The sequence below is a fragment of the Microcaecilia unicolor genome, chromosome 3, assembly GCF_901765095.1.
Source record: "Microcaecilia unicolor chromosome 3, aMicUni1.1, whole genome shotgun sequence".
NCBI classification, from domain to species: domain Eukaryota; kingdom Metazoa; phylum Chordata; class Amphibia; order Gymnophiona; family Siphonopidae; genus Microcaecilia; species Microcaecilia unicolor.
In genome coordinates, this window is record NC_044033.1 from 117882168 (window position 1) to 117905091 (window position 22924).

Below are 22924 nucleotides of genomic sequence, written 5' to 3' on the forward strand. Positions count from 1 at the left end.
ATTCCATGCTTCTTCTCTGCCCCGGAGCAGGTTACTTCCTGTTCCGGGGCAGAGAAGAAGCATGGAATGAACGGAGGACAGGCGCGCGCAGCACCCCCACAGTGGCATGCACCCGGGGGGTGGGGTTCTTTCGCGGGGGTGTCCTTTTGCCGGGGGAGTCGCGCTGCACCCCGGGGGAGGGGCACATCGGCGATCCGCCCCGGGTGTCAGCCCCCCTAGGAACGCCACTGAGAATAAGAGTGATTTGAAATAAAAATCAAAAATCATACAAAATGTTTTAAAATTGTAATTTCAATTTACTTGATTTGAAATCATACCCAACACTGCACATACTCTTATACAGGGTTTAATTTGTAGACAAAAAGGAAGTGGAACTGTGGAGCTGGGGAAGAGGACAGACCAGGGGCAGGAGCAATAGGGGAAGAAAGGCTGGATGAGGGACTAGAATGACTGTACTCTGCTCTGCTTCAGGTTCATTCCTTCTCCTCCTCTTCACTGGCTAGAATAGAACACCTCTGGAAAAAAAGTGGTGGAATGACGTTCCAGGCTGTTCTCCCAGAAATTAAGCCCTGCTCATTTGTTCATATATCCCCAGTGATATTTGTAAGACCCTATTTGTGCATGTAAAACATTGGCTAATATGCAAAAAGAATTACATGGGGAGGGAATAAGAATGAGGAAAGTTTGGAAATGAGAGTAAGATACCCAATCCAAAACTGAATGTTCAAATGCACGCACATTGCAACTCCACCCCGTCCAAACTGCACCCCTGGGAATACCTACATGTACACAATCTTGTAAACACACCAACTTATACCCGCATAGTCACACAGTTTTAGAAAAGGCCTTTGTCAAAAGCTTTACACATGCAGAAACCTGTATAAAATTTTAGCCCCCATTGGGGTAATTCTATACAGATCCACGTAGTTTTACATGGCACAAATGCGCATAAATGTTCTCTTGTGTAATACCAACTAGGAGAAAAGTAAGCGCTGGGTTTTGATGGTATGTATTTTGCTAGTGGGTGTGTCCATGGACAGAGTTTGGGTGGAGCACGGACAAAGACAGGGGGGATAGTTTACATACATATACATATTTCTTTTTTAGCTGATGGGACATGTTCGACAGTAACGCCAGCCCTAATCTGGTGTTATTTTGTGGTATTGTTTTCTGTCTAACGCCATTCAACACCTCTGATCATTGCAGCGCTATTTTTTGATCATTGAGGAGGAATACGAAATGGCCTTATTTACATGAGATTTACTATATTTGCATGCTATTTGCACAAGTGCCTGGCACGCTCATTGTTTACAGTGATAGCCCCACTGATCATCTGGTGTTGATGAGTGCATGCACTAGAACAGCGCTAATGGCTTTTAGTGCTTCGTTTACTTTTGATCATCAGCCCGTTAGGCATCAAACAGTACTGTGCACCTAGGTGCCAAAATTTAGGCCTTATAGATGGGATGAGTGTGGGTGCCTAAATGTTGGCGCCAAACTTAGGCTGTATTCTGTAACAGAATCTGGGTGTACAAATGCTATCTTAGTGCACAGATTTATTTTGGGTGCCTAATGTTTTGCACCCTTTATAGAATCATCCCCTAGGTACCTAAATATAGGTACAATGTTATAGAGTTGCCCTCCACATTCTAGTTCATTCCATCATTAGACTAATATGATTACAACACTCTTAGAAGGGATCATAACAGCTGTACTTGCTAGATAGACATAAGAGTGGCCAGTTTCTTTGTGAAATGGATAGAACAGGCCATTCACATAGGCCAGCAAGTTGTAAATCCAAGGCTCTACACTGCTGTAGACACGAAATCGATTAGTCTATCTGGCTAGTCCCATCATGAAGGTAAACTGTGATAAAGCCCAGATTGCTCTGAAAAAGAACATTGATTAGTATAGAAGAAGAGCTGGATTACAAATCCTATAAAGACCTTGTGAACTCCGTAGAGGATCTTATGGACTAGGGTGCAAATTTTAAAAGTTATATTCATCTGGCAGGTGCATTTGCTGGGTTTCTTCAATTCCATTTTTGATCCCTCATTCAGAAGAGAATATCCTAAAGCACAGCTATGATCAGGAATGCACCAAAATCCCATCTGAAAACAGAAAAGATCTGTTATCCATGGGCACACAAATTGGTTACATGAATGTGTTGCATTAGAGAATGGCAGTGATGCATGACAAATCTGTTTAGCATTCTATTTATAAACAAGGCCACCATTTGTCTTTAAACAAGGTACCTTCTCAAGCCAGACTTCATGCGACGCCCAGACAGGACATTTGACCCATTCTCCGAGACTCCTGTTGATGGTGTCATAGCAGCAACTTGTTCAGTCCAGGTAAAGAACAAGCATATAAATCTGAGTTAAAATTCATGGACAGTTAACATATTAAAGACCATTTTAAAGCAATTTATATGGGTAAATTGTGTTTCTAATGTTGGGTGGGACCAGGGAAGGGATTTTTAATGTTTGGAGGATCCGAGGGACAAATTTAATGTTAGAAGGGAGGATCTGTTGGTGGTTACCACTATTGAAAAGGCTAGTCTCTGAAATCCTAAAATGAGATTTTTTTGGGGGGGGGAGGGGTCACTAATGTTGCAAGGGCCCAGAGGGGTTTCTAAAGTTGTGGAGAGTGGCTCCAGAGTTTCTGATGCGCTTGGGGGGGGGTGGTGTAATGTGAGCATTGCAACAGATTACTAGTAGGAAACTTAGGGCTCCTTTTACAAACCTGTGGTAAAATGACCCCTGCAGTGACGTCGACATGCAGATTTGCTGCACGCCAAGGCCCTCTTTTACCGCAGCAGGTAGAAGGATTTTTTTAAGCAGAAATGGCCGTGTGGTAAGTTTAAGCACTTGTCGTGCAGCCAATTCCTGGGGATGCCTAAGAGCTCCCATACTAACCCGACTGTAAAATATAAACTTATTTTTTGAGCACCAGAAATGGTACGCAGCATACACCGGCACTACTGCCAGCTCCTGTGTTAGCCTGGCAGTAGGGCCAATTTGCCACTTGACATTGCCATGGTAACCCTACCACAGCTTGGTAAATGGGCCCTTTAGAGACTGTTTTACTAAAATGCACTGAAATCTGGGCTTAATGCATTTAATGCAGGACTTCGCCACATGTTAAACCCAGATTTAACACAGCACTTAATAGGGCTTTTTTAATTCGTAGCTCCTGCACTAATGTTGCTGTGAGCACATGAGACCTGCAGAAAGTTAAAGCAGGAGCAGTTTAGGAGAGGCTAAGTACTCCCATGTTAAGTCTGTGTTATCTGTGTAGCGCATGCTAACCATAACATGCTAGCTGGATGTCAGGAAAACACCTACTCTCAGCCCATGACATGTCCCTCCTAAAAACATATTTTTTAAAAATAGGTAATGCATAGTGCGTGAAAACTGGCAAAATACCGCAAAATGCTTTTACATGTTTTGCAGTAAGTCTTTTCTTGCATTCTAATCACATGTTAAGGCTTAATGCCTTTTAATAAAAGAACCCCTTAGGTACACCTGAGATAGATTTAATTCTCCTGACTTATGTGACCTGGGTGCATGTCCAGTATTAATATGGTTTATTGAAATTAATATACCACCTTGCCTGAATAAGGCGGTGTACAAATTTGGTACCTAATAAAGATATATAAATACTTTAAAAATTTTTTACATTATTAAGATGTTCATTATTGTTGGTAGAGGAGTGTGGTAGTCGTGTTAGTCCACTCTTAAGGTTATCAATAGAAATCAAACAAAATAAAACATGGAAAAGAAAATAAGATGATACCTTTTTTATTGGACATAACTTAATACATTTCTTGATTAGCTACGTCTTGCAAGGTTCCGCGTTAGGAGTTACGGATCAAGAAAGGGATCTGGGTGTCGTCGTCGATGATACGCTGAAACCTTCTGCTCAGTGTGCTGCTGCGGCTAGGAAAGCGAATAGAATGTTGGGTGTTATTAGGAAGGGTATGGAGTCCAGGTGTGCGGATGTTATAATGCCGTTGTATCGCTCCATGGTGCGACCGCACCTGGAGTATTGTGTTCAGTACTGGTCTCCGTATCTCAAAAAAGATATAGTAGAATTGGAAAGGTACAGCGAAGGGCGACGAAAATGATAGTGGGGATGGGACGACTTTCCTATGAAGAGAGGCTGAGAAGGCTAGGGCTTTTCAGCTTGGAGAAGAGACGGCTGAGGGGAGATATGATAGAAGTGTATAAAATAATGAGTGGAATGGATCGGGTGGATGTGAAGCGACTGTTCACGCTATCCAAAAATACTAGGACTAGAGGGCATGAGTTGAAGCTACAGTGTGGTAAATTTAAAACGAATCGGAGAAAATTTTTCTTCACCCAACGTGTAATTAGACTCTGGAATTCATTGCCGGAGAACGTGGTACGGGCGGTTAGCTTGACGGAGTTTAAAAAGGGGTTAGATAGATTCCTAAAGGACAAGTCCATAGACCGCTATTAAATGGACTTGGAAAAATTCCGCATTTTTAGGTATAACTTGTCTGGAATGTTTTTACGTTTGGGGAGCGTGCCAGGTGCCCTTGACCTGGATTGGCCACTGTCGGTGACAGGATGCTGGGCTAGATGGACCTTTGGTCTTTCCCAGTATGGCACTACTTATGTACTTATGTAGCTTTCGAAGGTTGCCCTTCTTCCTCAGATCGGAAATAAGCAAATGTGCTAGCTGACAGTGTATATAAGTGAAAACATTCAAGCATTACTATGACAGTCTGACAGGGTGGGAGGAGGGGGGTGGGTAGGAAGTATGCATGGGGACATCAAAGCATATCATTGATATTCTAACAGGGTGGGTGTGGATAGGTGAGGGGAGGGTGATCAACAGAGACGTACAGCTTTATGGTTTATAATGGGCTAGGAACCCCAGATCCTTGTTAAGTCCTTTCTGTTGGGTGTTAAAATATTCAATCATTCTGACTTCAAAGGTCTTACGTTCTTGTATGGTTTTAAAGTTACCTTTGAGGATTCTCACTGTGAAATCACTGGTACAGTGTCCTGGTCCTGTAAAATGTTGACCAACAGGCGTGGGAACCCTGCTGGCACCAGTATTGTTCATATGATGTCTATGTAAATTGAATCTTGTCTTGAGCATCTGGCCTGTTTCTCCAATATAGCATCCTTCGTTACATTTTTTACACTGAATGATATATACCACATTGGAAGATGAGCAAGTGAAAGATCCCCGTATGTTGAATATCTTTCCTTTGTGGATGACTTTGGGGTCCTGTGAAATATTTTGGCATAGTTTGCAACTGGATAAATTACAGGGAAGTGTGCCCTTCTGTTCCTTTTCAGTCTGTGAAGGAAGTTTACTTCTGATTAGCTTGTGTTTTAAATTGGGTGGCTGTCGGAAGGCCAGTACTGGTGGGGATGGGAATATCTCTTTCAGTAATTCATCCTCCTGGAGTATAGGTTGTAGATCTCTTATGATTTTCCTCAGTTTTTCCAGCTCTGGATTGTATGTCACTACAAGCGGGATTCTGTCTGTGGATTTTTTCTTTTTGTACTGTAGCATATTCTCCCTGGGTGTTTTGAGGGAGGAGACAATATTCTTGGAGATATTTTGGGGTTGTAGCCCTTCTGTTTGAAGGATTCAGTCAGGGTTTTAAGGTGTCTGTCTCGTTTATTTTGTTTGATTTCTATTGATAACCTTAAAAGTGGACTAACACGGCTACCACACTCCTCTACTTAAGATGGAAGATACCGCATACAGCCGCATGAAAAAGCAAATGAACAAACTTTTGGAAAAAGAAACAAAAGTGAACAGTCATCTTTACTTTCTGACAATCTGCAAGAAGAATGACATCATTCCCAAAGGACTGAGGATCAAAAATCCTTTGGCTACTACTTACAATTCTGACTATGCAGAGAAACTCTGCAAACGCACTAGTCAGAAACTGAGAAATGAAATTATACATCAACTCTACAAGAAAAAAAGAATAATACAAACCCAAAGGGATGTAACCATGAGGAACATGGAGGAATTACATCCACACCTTGTGAACCAACTTAAAGAGGACCTACATAACATCCAAGGAGAAAAACAATACATTGCTATCCGCAAAAAGGAAATAAAGCTATATTCTCTTCTTCAAAATCAAAGAGAGAGAAACTGCTTATCCTTGAATAGCTACAGCTCTGCAGAACCAACAGCTCCAGACACTTTGGAGACACGTGGATACACATCTGAGGCATGTGAAAATCAGAGCCCAAACAAACCAGGGAATACTGATCACACCTTTACAGATGCAAACCAAATGGGGATAATAAACCTCTCGAACCATCAATTATCACAACATGAGATCTCTGTGCTTTCCAAAGGGCTCTCATTCTGCCCATCGAATAACCTAGATGAAATCCAGCTATATTCAGACCTAGAAGAATTCTTCAGAAAAATGCGTCTTAAAGCACATTTCCACAATAGAGAGACATCAAATGATCCGAAATACAGTCTTAAACAGAAGAACACTTATTTCACCCCACAGGAGGGACAAAACTACAAACTGGATAATTACATAGAAAGTTTCAGACATAGAGTTAAATCACAACTCTCCAACAAACAAAAAAGAATTCTGTACAATCTTACCCCACCAGAAAGAGCGGCCATAAGAACCCTACAAACTAACGAACGCATTATCATCAAACCCGCAGACAAAGGAGGCGCAGTAGTAATTATGGACATACAAAAATACATTGAAAAGGGGCACAGACAGCTCTCAGACAATAAATACTACAGGAAACTAACTGAGGACCCCACACAGGATTACACAAAACAGCTGAAAGACCTTATCAAAACATTTCCTACACAAGCGCAACCTCACCTGAAGAAACTCATACCAAATCAACCTTCCGTGGGCACATTTTACATGCTACCCAAGATCCACAAACTGGGAAACCCTGGCAGACCAATCATATCAGGTATTGGCACACTCACGGAAGAAATATCTGGATTCATAGAGGGAATTCTGAAACCTCTCGTACACAAAACTAACAGCTTCATACAAGACACCACAGACTTTCTGAATAAATTGAAAAATATCAAGCAACTACCACCTAACACCCTTCTGGTCACGATGGATGTAGAATCACTATACAGCAACATTCCACATGCGGATGGCATAGCTGCATGTGGAAGACTCCTAAAAAAATCCACACTGGACCATCAATACTCACCAGAAACTATTACAAAATTAATCAAATTCATTTTAACTCACAACTACTTCCACTTTAACAATGATATCTATCTGCAAATAATGGGCACTGCAATGGGCACCAGGACAGCACCCCAATATGCCAACCTTTTTATGGCTGAGCTGGAAGAGACATTTCTGAATACACACCAGACCAAACCTCTAAAATACTACCGGTACATCGATGACATTTTTATGATTTGGACGGAGGGTGAAGAAACTCTGAAACAATTTTATTCTGCCTTCAATACATACCATCCTACAATCAGATTCAAAATTGACTACTCCCCAGAAAAAGTCAATTTTTTGGACACCACGGTCTCAATCAGTGATGGCTGTATACAAACATCTATATACAAGAAACCCACAGACAGATGTAGCTACCTCCACAACTCCAGCTTCCATCCTTCACATACAAAAAGATCCATCATTTACAGCCAAGCCACAAGATACCACCGTATCTGCTCTGACCCAGGGGACAGAGACAGACACCTTAAAACCCTGACTGAATCCTTCAAGCAGAAGGGCTACAACCCCAAAATAATCTCCAAGAATATTGCCTCCTCCCTCAAAACACCCAGGGAGAATCTGCTACAGTACAAAAAGAAAAAATCCACAGACAGAATCCCGCTTGTAGTGACATACCATCCAGAGCTGGAAAAACTGAGGAAAATCATAAGAGATCTACAACCTATACTCCAGGAGGATGAATTACTGAAAGAGATATTTCCATCCCCACCAGTACTGGCCTTCCGACAGCCACCCAATTTAAAACACAAGCTAATCAGAAGTAAACTTCCTTCACAGACTGGAAAGGAACAGAAGGGCACACTTCCCTGTAATTTATCCAGTTGTAAACTATGCCAAAATATTTCACAGGACCCCAAAGTCATCCACAAAGGAAAGATATTCAACATAAAGGGATCTTTCACTTGCTCATCTTCCAATGTGGTATATATCATTCAGTGTAAAAAATGTAACGAAGGAGGATGCTATATTGGAGAAACAGGCCAGATGCTCAAGACAAGATTCAATTTACATAGACATCATATGAACAATACTGGTGCCAGCAGGGTTCCCACGCCTGTTGGTCAACATTTTACAGGACCAGGACACTGTACCAGTGACTTCACAGTGAGAATCCTCAAAGGTAACTTTAAAACCATACAAGAACGTAAGACCTTTGAAGTCAGAATGATTGAATATTTTAACACCCAACAGAAAGGACTTAACAAGGATCTGGGGTTCCTAGCCCATTATAAACCATAAAGCTGTATGTCTCTGTTGATCACCCTCCCCTCACCTATCCACACCCACCCTGTTAGAATATCAATGATATGCTTTGATGTCCCCATGCATACTTCCTACCCACCCCCCTCCTCCCACCCTGTCAGACTGTCACATTATTGTTGGGAAACCAGTACTAATGCAGTTGAAAATCATTCATGTTAGTATTCTTCAAACATGGTCTTTAGCTAATGCTCATATTAATCCACCTTTGGGACTAGACTCTATATATGACGCTTGAAAAATCGGTGCCGAAAATATTTCTGCCTAGGTGTATTCTGTAAACTGCACCTAGATTTAGGTATGATTTATAGAATACGCCTAGCCGGTTTATAGAATATGTCTAATGTCTAGGCATGCCTAACTCTAGGCATGTCCATTTACGCCAAGTAAAAGTTGGTTTAAATACTGGCGCCTAAGTTCAGCGCAGAGCAGGTATGTTCTATAACCGTGCACATAGATTTTTGGAACGCACACGGTCTGCTCATTCCACGCCCATGACCACACACACACTTTTTGGCAGCGCACATTAGAATTTACCCGCACCACTTTACAGAATACGCCTAGCAAGATGTGCATGTAAATTCTATTTAATGCCAATTAGTATCAGTAATTGCTTGTTGATTGGCAGTTATCGGCACTGATTGGCTTATTAAGTAATTAAATTGTGCGTGCAAATCCAGAATATGACTGGATTTGTACGTGGAATTTCGGTTGCATTATATAGAATCCGGGGATTAATATCTGTGATAGCACTAAAACCTGTTAGTACATAGACCCCTAAAAGCAGAGTGTTGCAATTGACCTTATTATCACATACAAAAGGGAAAGAGAAATGGGACTTGATATACCGCCATTCTGAGGTTTTTGCAATTACATTCAAAGCGGTTTACATATATTCAGGTACTTATTTTGTACCAGGGGCAAAATGTTCACCGAATACAGGAAGCATTTTCTGTTAACTTATATTTCTTGAGTGCCTGAATGTAATGCTAAAATATTTTCTAAGCAAAAGATGTGTGTTTCTTTTTTTAAGGTGATATCTGGTCAATTTCTATCAGACAAAAAAATTGGCACATATGTAGAAGTAGATATGTATGGGCTGCCTACAGATACAATACGTAAGGAGTTTCGAACACGCATGGTGATGAACAATGGCCTGAACCCTGTTTACAATGATGAATCCTTTGTGTTCCGAAAGGTATGACATTAAAAATCAGAGACTGCCCTATTTTGGTCACTTTCATTTGCAACTTATAATACTGAAATTAGAAACGTAGGACAGTGATATTTAACTGGAGGAACAGGATTCACGTGTGATTCATTTTGACCCTCGGTATGGCTCTTTTGCAGTGCAAGATTTGTTTTTAGAAGCATTTAAATATTAAGGTTTGAATATAGATAACATTAACATATATATTGTTAAGTACATAAGTATTGCCATACTGGACAGACCAAGGGTCCATCAAGTCCAGCATCCTGTTTCCAACAGTGGCCAATCCAGGTCACAAATGCCTGGCAAGATCCAAAAAAATTACAAAACATTTTATGCTGCTTATCCCAGAAATAAGCAGTGTATTTTCCCCAAGTCCATTTTAATAATGGTCTGTGGACTTTTCCTTTAGGAAGCCATCCAAACTTTTTAAAACCCCGCTAAGCTAACCGCCTTTACCACATTCTCTGGCAACGAATTCCAGAGTTTAATTACATGTCAAGTGAAAAAACTTTTTCTCTAATTCGTTTTAAATTTACTACTTTGCAGCTTCATTGCATGCCCCCTAGTCCTAGTATTTTTGGAAAGAGTAAACAGATGCTTCACTCTGAAGGTGTCTTATTAGATGACCAACTAAGCAATACAGCATTATGTCTTGTATTAAGCAGATTGTAATAACACAGTAATAATTGTTGTATTTGGTATGTGATCCTTCTCCCAAATACAGAAACTATAGGAAACTAATTAGTGCCTCACCTTTCCCCTAGCAATAAAACCCTCCAAACTTTAGCCACCAACTACTGAGTACTGGGGAGGATGGTTTAAAAAAAAAAGTTCATATGCAGGTAAATAGAGATTTTAAAATCCTCTTGTTGCCTACCAGCCCCTGAATTTTCAAAGAGAAGTGATTGCAGGCCTTCTAGGTACAGACCACAGATCGAAAACACTGCACAAATTAAAAAAAAAAAAAAGTCTCCTTAATGTGTGTGGTACATCTTCTGTTCAGTTGAAGGACATAGTAAGCATTGGTTGTTGTTTTTTTTTTTCCTTAGAGAAGCTCTTTATATGAGTTTAATGAATGTTTACTGCTGATTTTGTACTACCAGGTTATCCTTCCTGATCTTGCTGTTCTGAGGATAGCGGTTTATGATGACAACAACAAGTTGATTGGTCAGAGGATCCTGCCACTCGACGGCCTTCAGGCAGGATACCGGCACATTTCCCTACGAAACGAAGGCAACAAGCCACTATCACTGCCTACAATTTTCTGCAATATTGTTCTGAAAACGTATGTGCCTGATGGCTTTGGAGGTAAGAGGAACACAAGCAGGCATCACAGTTACATGGAGGGGAATTCTAGGAAGGGAGGCTTATTTTTAGATGCTAATAATGTGCCTATTTGAAGTCCATTCTATAAAGGAACGTAGACCCCTACCTTCCTCTGTTTATCCACAGTAACATAATAAGTGACAGAAGATAAAGACCTGAATGGTCCATCCACTCTGCCCAACAATTACATTCATTATCATTTCAACATTTAAATCAACAATGAGCATGATAGTATATACTTGATCATGGTCTTTCTTTGGTGTGTTTGGGACATAGACTGTAGAAGTCTGCCCAGCTCTGTCCTTATGTTCCAAGTATTGGAGTTGTCATCAAAGCCCACTCCAGCCTATCCAAATCTGTCTTGTCGTTTGCAGGACAAAGATCATAAAAGTCTGCCCAGCACTGCCCTCACATTCCAAACCACTGAATTCTCCATCAAAGCTCTCTCCAGCCCATCCTAAACTGGATTGCCATATGCGGGACTCAGAGCATATAAGGCAGTCCAGCACCAGCCTTAGTTGATGCAGCCAGAGTCACCATCTAAGCACCACTTGACATGCAAACACATATGCAACCCTTTAAGTGTTGTTTTTTATATCATTCATTTTCTAATTAGAGATCCTCTGTGTTCATCCCACGCCTTTTTGAATTCCGCCACAGGTTTTTTTTTCCCACCATCTCCCTCAGGAGGTCATTCCAGGCATCCACCATCCTCTCCGTGAAAAAGAATTTTCTGACATTACTCCTAAGTCTGCCACTCCGCAATCTCAATTCATGTCCTCTAGTTTTACCACTTTCCCTTCTCTGGAAAATATTTGTTTCTGTATTAATACCTTTCAAGTATTTAAACGTCTGTATCGTATCTCCCCTGTCCCTCCTCTCCTCTAGGGTATACATATTCAGATCTTTCAGTCTCTTCTCATATGTCCTTTGGCTGAAGCCCCATATCATTCTTGTTGCCTTCCTCTGGACCACTTCAAGTCTTCTTGCATCTTTAGAAAGATATGGCCTCCAAAACTGAACACAGTATTCCAGGTGGGGCCTCACTAATGACATGTACAGGGGCATCAATACCTCTTTTCTTCTGCTGGTCACACCTCTGTCTATACATCTTGTCACACTGTTTTGTCGCCTTCAGATCCTCAGATACTATCACCCCAAGATCCCTCTCCCTGTCTGTACATATCAGCTTCTCACCACCTAGCACATATGTCTCCCTTAGATTTTGACTCCCTAAGTGCATCACTTTGCACTTCTTAGCATTGAATTTTAATTGCCAAATATTAGACCATCTTTCTAACTTCTTCAGATCCTTTTTCATGTTTTCCACTCCCTCTGGAGTGTCCACTCTGTTACAAATCTTGGTATCATCCACAAAAAGGCAGACCTTACCTTCTAAACTTTCGGCAATGTCGCCCACAAATATATTGAACAGAATCGGCCCCATTACCGATCCTTGAGGCACTCCACTACTCACCTTTCCTTCCTCTGAGTGAATTCCATTAACCACCACACCTTTGGCTTCTTTCTGTCAACCAGTTCCTAATCCATTTCCCCATTTTGGATCCTAACTTCAGCCTTTCAAGTTTATTCAAGAACTTCCTGTGAGGAATCGTGTCAAAGGCTTTGCTGAAATCTAAGTAGATTACATTTGGCGCACATCCTCGATCCAGTTCTCTGATCACCCAGTCAAAGAATTCAATCAGATTTGTTTGGCATGATTTACCTTTGGTAAAACCATGTTGTCTCGGATCTTATAACCTATTGGATTCCAGGAAACTCACTATCCTTTCCTTCAGGATCACTTGTATTACTTTTGCAATAACCAAAGTGAGGCTTACCAGCCTGTAGTTTCCAGCTTTTTCTCTCACCACTTTTATGAAGAGGGACCACACAGGACCACCAAGATAGGGGGGGGGGGCAGAGAGAGCAAAATTCCCCAGACCTGGCCTCCAAGGAGGGGCCCGAGCCTGGTGCCAGCAAGCTTCCCGTACAGACCTCTCGTTAGCTTTCCTGGCGTTTTCCAGCATTAGGGCAAGCAGAAAAGCTTAGTGCATCTCATTTCAATAGGTTTCTACACAATTTGCTCATCTGCATTCCGTTTGCATTAGCTGCTACTGTCGTCGGAAAAAAGTATTTAGTGCATGCCAGGGTTTACTACTTGCTCGTTAATGGCTCGTTATTGCCTCGTAAAGTTTAGTACATCTGGCCCTCTGTTCTTTGTAAGCTCAAGAGGACTGGAGACTCCTTTTAGTGAGTCCTTCACACATATTTCTGACCCCATTATTTAGAACAAAACAGGGTATTTTCATAAGTACATAAGCATCGCCATGCTGGGACAGACCAAGGGTCCATTGAGCCCAGAAATACTGTATTATTCCCTCGTCCATTCAATAACATTCTATGGCTTTTTCCTCCAAGAAGACGTCCAACCCTTTTTTGAAGTCCGCTAAGTTAACCGCCTTAACCACCTTTTCTGGCAGCAAATTCCAGAGTTTAACTACTCGTTGAGTGAAGAAAGATTTCCTCCAATTTGTTTTCAATTTACCACACTGCAGCTTCATCACATGCCCCCGTGTCCTAGTATTTTTTGAAAGCGTAAACAGACGCTCCACATCGATCTGTTCCATTCCACTCATTATCTTATAGACCTCTATCATATCTCCCCTCAGCCGCCTTTTCTCCAGGCTGAAGAGCCCCAGCCTCTTCAGCCTATCCTGATAGGGAAGTCGTCCCATCCACTGTATCATCTTTGTCGCCCTTCTCTTCACCTTTTCCAATTCCACTATGTCTTTTTTGAGGTGCGGCGACCAGAATTGAACACAATACTCGAGGTGCGGTCGCACCATGGAGCGATACAACGGCAGAATAATATCCTTATTTTTGTTTTCAATCCCTTTCCTAATGATACCCAGCATTCTATTTGCTTTCCTAGCCGCAGCAGCACATTGAGCAGAAGTTTTCAACGTATCATCTACGACGACACTTAGATCCCTTTCTCGGTCCGTGACTCGCAACGCTGAACCTTGCATGACATAGTTATAGTTTGGGTTCCTCTTTCCCACATGCATCACTTTGCACTTGTTCACATTAAACGTTATCTGCCATTTAGACGCCCAGTCTCCCAGTCTCGTAAGGTCCTCTTGTAGTTTTTCACAATCTTCCCGTGATTTGACTACTTTGAATAACTTTGTCTCATCAGCAAATTTGATTACCTCACTAGTTACCCCCATTTCTAGGTCATTTATGAATATGTTAAAAAGCAGAGGTCCCAGCACTGATCCCTGAGGGACCCCGCTAACTACTCTTCTCCATTGTGAATATTGACCTTTTAATCCTCTCTGTTTCCTATCTTTCAACCAGTTTTTAATCCACAGTAAGACACTACCTCAGATCCCCTGTCCCTCTAATTTCCTCTGTAGTCTTTCATGAGGGACCTTATCAAACACCTTCTGAAAATCTAGATACACAATATCAACCGGCTCACCTTTGTCCACATGTTTGTTTACCCCTTCAAAGAAAGAAGGGGATTGTTTGAAATGAGTAGATGAAGTGCACGGAAGAGTTATATTAATCTAAAACATTGTTAGTGCAATAGTGTGTAAAAATGTAAGATCATGCTCCCTTAGCCAATACATCATTGAGTTGAAATATTACTGAGTTTGAAAAGCTGTGTGTGATACCCTGCGGCTGAGTAGGTTAAATGGGCTGGACGTTAATGAGAATTAAATGAGCTGAGTTAGTATTTGTGTACTGCCACCCACTGTGGAGTTTGATATGCAGTTGCTTATGTTTTCTGCATCACTGTAGAGCAGTTGCCTAGTGAATAAAAGAGAAGCCTGAGCTGATGTGTTTAACATTTAGAAGGTATTATTAAATCTTCAGGCAGTTTTCACGTGTTCATCATCAAGCCTGTTATTTCCTTTGTCTTCTGGATTATTACACACACTTCCATTTCTTATAACTTTAAAATGAGGTGTAGCATTAAAGAGAGTTAGAGGCAAAAGTGCACTAAGCAGTTAGCATGTGAATTAGTGAAAGCTGTTTTCACGTTATCACACCGGTATAAAAGCGTGTGCTGATCTGAATGCTAACTGCATGCCATGGAGAATGAACATGGGGTGCATACTGCAGTTAACACACAGTTGTGCAGTTCTCTGCAATGCACTTACTACGGCATCAACATTGTAAGTAGAATCTTTGTACTCACTTCCCCCAGCATCATTAACCATGTTTTCCTGGATCCAATGCTGGAATCTGTATCAACTTCCAATCCTCACGGCATCCATATCAAAACCCACTCTACGCCCCCAGCTTGGTCACCACATCTCCAAGAAGTGGTATTAGAAAAGGTACAGAGAAGGGTGACGAAAATTGTAAAGGGGATGGGACAACTTCCCTATGAAGAAAGACTGAAGCGGCTATGAGGAGATATGACGGAGTTCTGTAAAATAATGAGTGGAGTGGAACGGGTAGACGTGAATCGTTTGTTTACTCTTTCCAAAAATACTAGGACTAGGGGGCATGTGATGAAGCTACAAAGTAGTAAATTTAAAACGAATCAGAGAAAATTTTTCTTCACTCAACATGTAATTAAACTCTGGAATTAATTGCCAGAGAATGTGGTAAAGGCGGTTAGCTTAGAGGGGTTTAAAAAAGGTCTGGGCAGCTTCCTAAAGGAAAAGTTAATAGACCATTATTAAATTGACTTGGGAAAATCCACTGCTTATTTCTGGAGTAAGCAGTATAAAAAAAGTTTTGTACTTTTTTGGGATCTTGCCAGGTATTTGTGACCTGGATTGGCCACTGTTGGGAACAGGGCGCTGAGTTTGATGGACCTTTGGTCTGTCCCAGTGTGGCAATACTTATGTACTTATAACCCTAGCTGTACTACCATGAGACTACCGCTAGGGGTCAGAGGCACTATTTTGTAAGTCACAGATATTCTAAAGTGTGAATTTTCAGTGGATCCAAACAGCTGCTCTGGTCATAGCCAACGTGATCAAAATCTTTGAAAATTCACTGGAGTTGAAATAGATAAATTTAGCTGGTGCAATTCAGGAAAGTCCCAAGGGTAGGTTTAGGTCAGGCTAAAAAAAAAGTTAGGATAACACTGACTTTAAGCACAAGTTTTCTAACTTTGCTGGCCAGATTTAGCCAGCACCATATTAATCCTCAATCTAGCCAGCCAGATCTTCCCTTCCTCTGGCTCGGAGTAGCAAGACATCAGTGAGGTGGCTACAGTTGTCTTGCTACCTTATTGATATTACAAGTCCAGTGGGCTGTGACAGCTCCCCCCCCCCCCCCCCCTCCACACACCCTATTCTTCTCTGTCCCACCAAAGCGAAAAAGTTTGCCAAAGGGGACAATTTCCTCTAGCATGATCCTCTTTGTTCCCACTTGATGGCTTAAGAAAATATTGATCACTCTCTCAAAAAAGGCACTTAAAGCATAGGCTCTTTGGGCCAGATATTCAAAACACTTATCTGTATACCCCCAGATTCTATATAGCATGACTTAAGTTGCATGTGCAAATCCAGTCGTATTCTGGATTTGCACGTGCAATTTAATTATTTAACAAGCCAATCAGCACCGATAATTTCCGCTTAAGCAATTATTGACACTAATTGGCCTTAATTAGAATGTACACACTGAACTGTGAGCATATTCTATAACATGATGCAAATAAATTCTGTCACATAGTTGAAAAGGGGGCGTGAAATGGGCAGGTCATGGGCGTTTCTAACATCTGCATGTGTTGTTACAGAATACACCTGGTCTGTGCCTAATTTAGGCGTCAGCATTTACACCAAGTTTTACTTGGCGTAACTGCCCACAACTAAATTTAGTCATACATCTAGGTGCCCCCCTTCACCCATAAGGGCTATGGTAGTGGTGTACAGTTGTGGGGTAGTGGGTTTTGGGGGGGCTCAGCACACACGGTAAGGGAGCTATGCACCTGGGAGCAATTTCTGGTGTCCTGGCATGTGAGGGGGACCAGTGCACTACGAATGCTGCTGGCTCCTCCCATGACCAAAGGGCTTGGATTTGGTTGTTTCTGAGATGGGCGTCCTCAGTTTCCATTATCGCTGAAAATCAGAAACGACCAAGTCTCAACATTTAGGTCGACCGTCTCTAAGGTCGACCTAAATTTCCAGATTTGGGCGTCCCCGACCATATTATCGAAACGAAAGATGGACATCCATCTTGTTTTGATAATACGGGTTTCCCCGCCCCTTCACAGGGGGCATCCTGCGAGGACATCCTCAGAAAAACTTGAACGTCCCTTTTGATTATGCCCCTCTTAGTGAATTAAGGGCCCTGTTTACTAAGGTACGCTAATGTTTGTAGCTAAAAATTAGCACACGCTAACCGTGTAGACGCCCATAGGAATATTATGGGTATCGACATGGTTAGCGCGCACTAAAAACACTAGCAAGCCTCTAACACGGCTTAGTATACAGGGCCCTAAGTCTTAAATGTTCCTTTCACCTGGAATATATTATTTTCTGGGGAAGTTCCATAATTTTACCCTCGACCACAGTAGCCTTCTTAAACTGTATGAGTCCAGTGTCCATTGGTTGATTTCATTCCTTATGGCTATCAGCACATTTGTGTATCCCTTGATAGACTGTTGCATGCAGATAGAATAAAAACTATCTCACAGCAAGTGTGACAGAGCTCCATAATCTGTGTTTCTAGTGCACATCAAGAAAGTTCTTTTCTTCACCGACAAACTGAGAGCCGTGCAGCAAAAAAAACAAAAAAGAGGGGGGAGGGCAATTATTCAGTTTGAGGTCTCAACATCTTGTATCACAAATAATCTCATTAAAAAGCTACAGAGCCTACAGAGTAGCCATTTATTTCCTGTGCATGATGTTCTCTAGCTAATTAATTAGGTCTGTCCTGTTTATCTTAGTGTTCTTGCTCAAAGGCTGTGATTGCATTACTTTGCCGACAAATTTATCCATTTTAGCTGCAATGCTACATTTCTAATACACAACCACACCACCCTTCCTAATTCCATTGACTCCATGCCAGGGGCGGACTGACCAGTCTATCATCAATAGGACAGTACCCGAGGACCAAAAGCAGTAGGGGCCTCACTCTCACCTAACCTGTAATAACCAGTAATAAATGCCACATGGGTATTTAGGGGTCCATGTCACTTATTGCCTGGGGCTCAGATCACTGTTAGTTCACTCCTGCACCATATACACATTCTACCTATATTTTCTTTTTTAAACGTTTGTTTAATATTTGCAAAAAGTGCTTAATAAGCAGCCCTGGAAGCTAAAACGTTATGTTTGTGTCCAGGACAATTGCTTCAAGGGCAGTGGAAGTGGAAAGGTCCCCACAATGCCCTTCTATTTTCTCTTACTCTGTTCTAGAGGTACCAGGGGTATGAGAGTAATTGCGTTTCTGTGCACAGTGCACACTCTTGAACTTTGGCATCTCTGATGAAAATGCCAAGAGGGAATCCAGTTAGTCTCAATTGTGACAAAAAGTGTTGTGAATGCTGGCCACTGGAATTTGAATGGCATCTACCAATTGATTTTGACCCTTCAGAGGGTACTTTAATAACAGGCATTTACACCCACACTCTGGAATGCACTCCCTGAAAGGCCTTGCTTAGCAAAAGACATATTTCAGAAAGCAGGTGAAAGCTTGACTCTTCAACCAGGCCTTTAATGGAAGAAGTACATGACACTGGCTGCACATACTATAGCCGGACATGTTTACCCACCCCTACCCTAGCTAAGATAATGCTCCAGCATCTTTCTGACCTCATTTGTAGCTTTCTTTAAATTAGTACTTATTTTCTTACTTCTGTCACACTGTCTTATCAGTCTATATGTTTGCTTATACCCTATGCTGTGTATTAAAGTGTTTTGTGGGAACAAGATGGCGGCCTGAAGGGAGCACTGCGAAGCTGCTCCAGGACTCGTACTGATTCCATTCTAACTTAAAACGAGTTTTGCTTACTATATGCCTAAACGGAGAGGCAGACAACATCTAGGCCCCGCGGTACCTGTCTTGCCAACAGTAGGGCCCATGGATCGTTTCGCTGTTTCAGGAATTCTAGATCGCTGTGAATCTCCGCTGCGTGTGGGAGCGGAGAGAGGTGAACCGTCCCCACAGCTAGAAGTCGACATCTCTTTCAGTCCTGAGATTAGGAATCCGCCACTCATGCCTGCAGTCGAGCAAGGACTGTCTGAACAGGGATTCCTGCAGTCCGAAGGGGCGGTAGTAGTCCCTACAGTGGGGCCAGACCCGAGCAATGGACTGCTGAACACACCTATGAGGTTAGGCGTGATCCAGCAAGGCAACGGCGTTTCAGGAGTAACTTCTAAGGAGAGGGAGCTTAAACTCTCTGAAGACTCTGAGATTGAATCAGTTTCACTAAGTAAGTCATTTTTTTCTTCTAAACCCTCAACTATAACATTGGAAACTATATAGGAAGCCCCTCTAGTAGCTTGAGACATCTTTTTCTCAAAAATTGGTTATGGTCTCACAAAAAGTCCAAATTCCTAATGAAACTATTTCTATCCTGGAAAAGAAAATTACAACAATTGAAGAAAAAAATGAAACTAATAGTAAAGATATAAAATTTTGTCAACAAATTCAAGCAAATATTATTAAAGAAAATAAGTGGTTGCAAAATAAAATTGAAAATTTGGAGAACCAGCAGAGATCAAAAACTTTGCGATTAATACATTTTCCAAGACAGGAATCTCTTGCACCCCTAATGACTTTCAAAAGATATATGTTTGAAATACTAAAAATACCAGAACAAGCTTGTCCTCTAGTTTCCAAATTAAATGTACTATTTACAGCCTTATAATATATATATATATATATATATATATATATATATATATATATGTCTGATCAGCCTGCAATTGAAGGAACTGATACTGTTTTTGAAACTTTAAATCTCACACAAATATTAGAAGATGACAATCTGGGTTTAAAACCTACAACGCTTAATGTGACATTTGTCTTACAACCAGATAGGGATTTGATATTAAAACAATTTTTCCGACATACAGATTAGACTTTCTTGAGTTATAAGGTTAGAATATTTCCTGATGTATCTAAAGCTACTCAAAAGAGGCGTCAAAATTTTCTTAAGATCCGCCCTTCTGTTTTTCAGTTGGGTGGTCTTTTTTGGTTGAATTTTCAGTGTAAGTGTGTAGTGAAACTGAATTCTGTGAAGTATGTTTTCTTTGACCCTTTACATTTAAGTTCTTTCTTTGAATCTAAGAGGGCAGCAACCCCATCTTCAAATCCAGAAATGGTATTGACATCTACACCATAATCTGAATTAGAAATGCTCTTGAAATTCTCCTTTCAGGTCTCTAATTTTGAATTAGTGTTTGATATTATTTTCCCCAGAATATTGTGCCTTGTTCCCGCTCTAGAATTGTGGACTAAGATAGGATGACTATATACTTATTTTTCCTGAAATAATTTGTAAATGTAAAAATATTGTGATTATATTCTTCCTTTTGTTCTGTACAAGAGTTATTCTTGGAATGGTAATATTAAATCTTAAAAATAAAATTAAAAAAATGTTTTATTGTGTTGGCATTATAATGTAGCATACTATGCCGTACTTTATATTGTTTTTGAATATTTTTACTGCTCTAATTGTCTGTTGATTGCTTATATTTCACTTATTCTTGCTGTACACTGCCTTGAGTGAATTCCTTCAAAAAGGCGGTAAATAAATTAAAAAGTATGTGTGCACATAACGTGTGTACATTCCGTTATGCTAAATATTTACACATGTAATCATCGTGTAAATGTTAGCACCTATTATAAAGAACTGTAACCCAAACATATAGGGACTGTAGCACAGCTATATGGCTTAGAATAAGTGCTCGCACCAGATACATATGCACATCTATGCCTGCTTATATTAGTATCCTATAAAGGAAAACAGGCACCTAATTTTCCTTTATAAGGAAAGGGAAGGGATTTTGGATTTAGCACAAACCTTTTTCAGTAGTGGCTCAAGGTGAGTTATATTCAGGTACAGGAGGTAATTTCCTTCCCCAGAGGGCCTACAATCTGATACAGTAGAGGGTTAACCCCTAAATTGTATAAATGCCACTCAAAATTTGGGTGTGTGCAATTTAATTGAGTAATGAGCCAATAATTAGGTGCTAACAATCAATTACCGGAGCTAATTGACAGCCATTTAAATTTATGCATACATCTTGCTAGACAAGGAAATTAAGACATTATAGGACAGCAAGGATGGATATTTGGTGGTGCATGGTATGTTGGTTACAGTAGCATCTATTTACACACCTATTGAAGGACAAAAATAAGTCATTATTACCTGTCCTGTTGTTGTTAGCTGGAGACTTTAATTCGGTATTGGCGTCTGATTTAGACGCTACTGCTAGCATCTCTAGAATACAACCTAGATCAGACAAAGGACTCAAATCAATTACTCATAATTTGGATCTGGTGGATTCATGGAGACTTTTCCACCCAGTGGAGAGGGATTATACTCATATCTCCAGGGTCCATGGCTCTCATAGACTACATTTTTGTTTCCAAGACCTTCTTTCCAGAAGTGCTGACTGCAGCTATAAGTCCCTTACTCACATCTGATCATACACTAATTTCTGTTGAAATTGCTGGGCTGCGACTCAGGAAGGGAGGGAGACCTAGATGGCGCTTCCCAACTTATTTATACAGGGATCAGACTTTTCGTGTGTACGTAGATCAGAGGTGGAAATAATACTGCAACCATAATATGGCCCATAATGAAAATCCACTTCTGTTCTGGGATGCAGCAAAGGCTGTCGTGAGGTGGAATATTATGGCATATGTCAGTAAGTAAAATAAAGTGCTAGTGAGTCAGCTTATTTCATTGGAGCACAGGTGTAGGAAAATGAAATATATACATCAAAGAGCCCCAACTCCAACTAATACAAATTCTTGGCTTAAGGCTCAATTGGCATCGAATGCTTTAATTCATGAGAAAACTATACATAATAATTCAAATGTATTTAAGTTGTATACATTTGGTAATAAACCTGGAAAACTTCTAGTGAATCTGACTAGAGCCTAAGGAGATATGACAATTATATCTGCACTTTAAACACAGGAAGGGAAGGTTACAACATGTCAGAAAACGTTAGAACACCTATTTATGCAGTTTTATAAGAACTTGTATACTTCTGAAGTACATTGTACAGCTCTTGACATTGAAGTGTGGTTGGGCTCATTGCCATTGCCATTGCCTATCTGGTTAAATTTAATGCTCCGATTTTGGGAGAGGAGATCCAGCGAGCATTCTCAGGTCTTAAACCTCACAAGTCTCCGGGACTGGATAGATTTAGTGATGCATTCTTTAAAATATAGCAATCGTATTTTTCTGGGTCCCTTGGAAGCTTATTATACCAATGCCATAACAAGGGGGGGGGGGGTGCCTATGCTAATCATGCATTGATTACTATTTTGCCAATGCCTGGCAAGGACCATATACTCTCTGAATCCTACTATCCTATCTCGCTTATTAATGTAGAGTTGAAGATTGTTGAACAACTTACGGCAGAGCGTTTGGCATCAGTGTTGCCTAAATTAGTGGGAGAGGAGCAAACTAGTTTTGTTACAGGTAGACAGGCTGTTATAAATGTGTGAAAGTTGATTTTCACTCTAAAATAATGCAAACACGAAGCTGTTCCTGCTTTAGCCATCAGTTTTGATTCTGAAAAGGCCTTTGACAGGGTCGAGTGGCCTTTTCTGTTTTTTATGTTTTAGAGATACGGCCTAATAGGTTTATTTACTGAGGCTGTTCAAACATTATATACCAATCTAACAGAGGCACTCTTGGTAAATGG

At 40.9% G+C, this 22924-nt stretch overlaps 1 protein-coding gene across 1 annotated transcript in view; it reads left to right on the plus strand.

The window, feature by feature from the left end:
* PLCB4 (phospholipase C beta 4) overlaps positions 1 to 22924 on the plus strand; it is a 331441-nt gene that overhangs the window by 280340 nt on the left and 28177 nt on the right. Inside the window, exons 24-26 of the mRNA XM_030196321.1 lie at positions 2252 to 2354; positions 9555 to 9719; positions 10838 to 11042. Of these exons, the coding sequence (XP_030052181.1) occupies positions 2252 to 2354; positions 9555 to 9719; positions 10838 to 11042 (473 nt within the window). The remainder of the gene's footprint in view (positions 1 to 2251; positions 2355 to 9554; positions 9720 to 10837; positions 11043 to 22924) is intronic.